This window comes from Argentina silus (genome assembly GCF_951799395.1).
Source record: "Argentina silus genome assembly, chromosome: 12".
NCBI lineage: Eukaryota > Metazoa > Chordata > Actinopteri > Argentiniformes > Argentinidae > Argentina > Argentina silus.
The window spans coordinates 13,229,272-13,232,504 of record NC_139666.1 but is presented as its reverse complement, the minus strand read 5'-3'; the positions used below and the strand labels follow the sequence as shown (position 1 = coordinate 13,232,504).

Sequence of the window (3,233 nt, the reverse complement as noted above, 5' to 3'; positions counted from 1 at the left end):
AGAGAGACAGAGAGAGAGAGAGAGAGAGAGAGTGAGAGTGTGTGTGAGAGAGAGAGAGAGAGAGAGAGTGAGAGTGTGTGTGAGAGAGAGAGACAGAGAGAGACAGAGAGAGAGAGAGAGAGAGTGAGAGTGTGTGTGATAGAGAGAGACAGAGAGAGACAGAGAGAGAGAGAGAGAGAGTGAGAGTGTGTGTGAGAGAGAGAATGGGATAGAAAGTGTAGATGAGAAGAGAAGGGGAGAGAGAAGAAGAGGAGGAAGAGGGGAGAGAAGGGGAGGAGGAGGAGGAGGGGGGGGGGTGGCAGGTCCTTTCCATATGTTCTCTGCGTCTCTCCATCCACATCAGTTTATAACCTGATATGACACATGTGTCAAGATGATGATCCTGTTGTCACAATAAAGGTTCTAATAGAGATTCTAATGGAGAATAATGTAGAGGGTAGTCACAACTGCCAATGATAGTTTAGACAGTGCCACTAGTGAGTTTTAAATACAGCTAAATATGCAATAGGGAGGTTGCTATGGCAGCATGGCAACCTCTTGACAAAATGTGTATATTTAGAATGTGTGAAATGACATAGAAACCCAATCACTACAATGTGTCACTCTCTATTCTAAACTGGGAGCACGTAGGGACTATATCGAGGGATGCACTGTTTGAATGGTGATATTAGTTTGTGTGTGCGCATGCGTGCGTGTGTGCGTGCGTGCGTGTCTGTCTGCATCTGTGTGTACATACAGTAAATGTATCAGGGGATGGGTAAAGCGAACTACAGTGTTACAGTGTACAGCTAATTAGCAACATGTGTTAGTGAGACGGCAGTTAAAGGAGCTGGAGTCTGACGCGCGGTTTGGCTGATGGGGGCGGATGGGTGCAGTGGAGTGGATGGGCTGGTGACAGAGAGGAGTGGGGACAGCGTCTAAACGACACTAATGAAGACATCAGCTTACCGCATGAGTCACAGGCAGCTGCCAAAACTCACACGCTCGCATGTGAACGGCACAGACAGCCCATGAAACAGGCTGAGACACACACAGAAATGTGGCCTGGCTGACTCTGATAGTGTTACTGTGAGAGGGCATCGTGACTCTGGGTCTCACAGCCGAGAAGATGTGCGGGTAAAGTGGCGGACCGGCTCCGGCCTGGTTCTGGCTCTGTTTGATCGTTTGATCCGATTTCATTTGTTCCTCGGCTCACCTCTGGTCCTTCGTCTTTATTACCAGAGTTAACTCAGAGACACAATCAAACAACGCTAATGCACAGCAGCTGGCATCGGAAGAAGGTTGATTTGAACATTTATGACAATTGGTAACGGGACAAACCCCCGCGTTTCCTTTCTTCCTGTTGAATCTCTTGAAGGGTAAGGATAATGGCTGTGGTGACTCACTTCAGTCAGTTTCTCATGCTTATTTGAACTCAACCAAGAGAAAAGGATGGCAGGATAGACTGGGTGAGGACTGACACGGTGTGTGATGCGCACAGATGATATACATACATGCACAGTACCAGGGAGGCCGGTGGAGGTAGAAATCATAAAAGGACGGGCTCATTGTAATGCAAGGAATGGAATGCACGTTTGATACCATTTCTGACTCCATCCCATGCATCACAAAGAGCCCGTCCTCCGATTTCTACCTCCATCAGCCTCCCCTAGGACAGTACACACAGATGGGAGCAGATAAACATTGACCGTGATCAGTTTCTGAGAGATATCCCGGGTCATCTTGTGAGCTATACAGGTAAGTGAAGTGACGACACAGTGAGAAACAAGCAAATCATCTGACAGCCAAAAGCACGAGAGAAACACAGTGAGAAAAGCTTTCAGACCGACAGAGAGGTACTACATTGAGGAGAAGCAACAGAGATGAAAGCAGACCTGCTGTGCATAAACATGGAGAAAAACACTGAGAACGACATTGTGAAAAGTGTCTTGCTGTGTTTTCCCATCTCCAGTGAGGAAAGAATAGGCAGCACTCTCGTTCTCTCTCACTCACTCACTCTCTCTCTCTCTCTCCCTCTCTCTCTCTCTCTCTCTCTCTCTCTCTCTCCAGGTGTACAGTAGGAGGTTCATTAATGCACTGAAGGGTACGTTCACAGATTGCGCACACTGCATCCTGGCATAGCACTGCCTTTAAAGTGCTGAGTTCTAGCAGATGCTGCTTTTGCTCATTAGAATGCCGGAGGTAAGAGGATCTCTCTCTCTCTCTCTCTCTCTCTCTCTCTCTCTCTCTCTCTCTCTCTCTCTCGCTCTCTCTCTCGCTCTCTCTCTCTCGCTCTCTCTCTCGCTCTCTCTCTCGTCATCCTCCATCTCACTCACGCTTTGACAGGACAGGAGCAGCGACAGGGTGCAGCGTGGACCATGACCGTGACATTTCTTTCCTCTCCGTCTGTCCCCTCTCCACTCCAAGCAGGAAAAACGATTTTGTGGCTCAACTGTGATGGACTGTCAGATGTGAGTTTAGGCTTTAAGTGGTATTGGCTGATGTACTGACAGATTAGAAGTTTCCCTGGTTGAGAGAGAACTGATGAATTGGTCAGATATGGGTTTGGCTGTATTGGCACTTGTGTTGTGAGATAGCACTGAGCTAATGTTTTGGAGCCAGATGACATTTTCCCTTCGTCCCTGAGCTAAGAGGCCTACACTGTCTGTCTGGCTGTCTGGCTGGGAGCTTCGTCAACGTTGACAACACACAAACACACAAACAGAACAAGCTTAACTGTGTTCCCTTGATTTCCTCCCTCACTAAAGTTCAGTCTGCAATGTCATAGTTCTGCCAAACTAACATTCCTGCAGTCCAACTTCCAAACTCGGAGTTCTGTGTTCTGTTGCCTTGGCAATGTTTGTGTCACTGCGTCCCCGGCGATGTATCATCTGTTCTCCCTGCGTCTCCGAGCCAATGAGATGCATGATAAGTCCCAGTGCTTTAGTAGCGTATGTCGCCTTATCAGTTATTCATACTGGGCCCATGTCGCTGTCACTGGTATTTGTTTGGTAGGGATGCCCAATGATTTATTAAAGAGCCAGAGTGAATAATTCTGCGATGAATGATGACAGTAATGATAACAATCATGAGAATGTGCTGGGCTCAGCTGAGACGACATCAGCAGCCCTCCACCCATGAGGACTCCCTCTATACAGCCCCCAACAGACACATACATACTGTACAAGCATTAACAGCATGTTTGTCTAGACTTTTATCAGCCTGTTATCAACCACAGTCACTAAATACACTTT

General features: G+C 47.6%; 1 protein-coding gene across 1 annotated transcript in view; it reads right to left on the bottom strand.

The window, feature by feature from the left end:
* igsf3 (immunoglobulin superfamily, member 3) overlaps window positions 1-2,906 on the bottom strand; it is a gene marked incomplete at its 5' end in the record, with an annotated part of 31,783 nt that extends 28,877 nt beyond the window's left edge. Inside the window, one exon of the mRNA XM_083682125.1 lies at window positions 2,783-2,906. Within this exon, the coding sequence (XP_083538251.1) occupies window positions 2,783-2,906 (124 nt within the window). The remainder of the gene's footprint in view (window positions 1-2,782) is intronic.
* Between the last annotated feature and the right edge of the window lie 327 nt (window positions 2,907-3,233).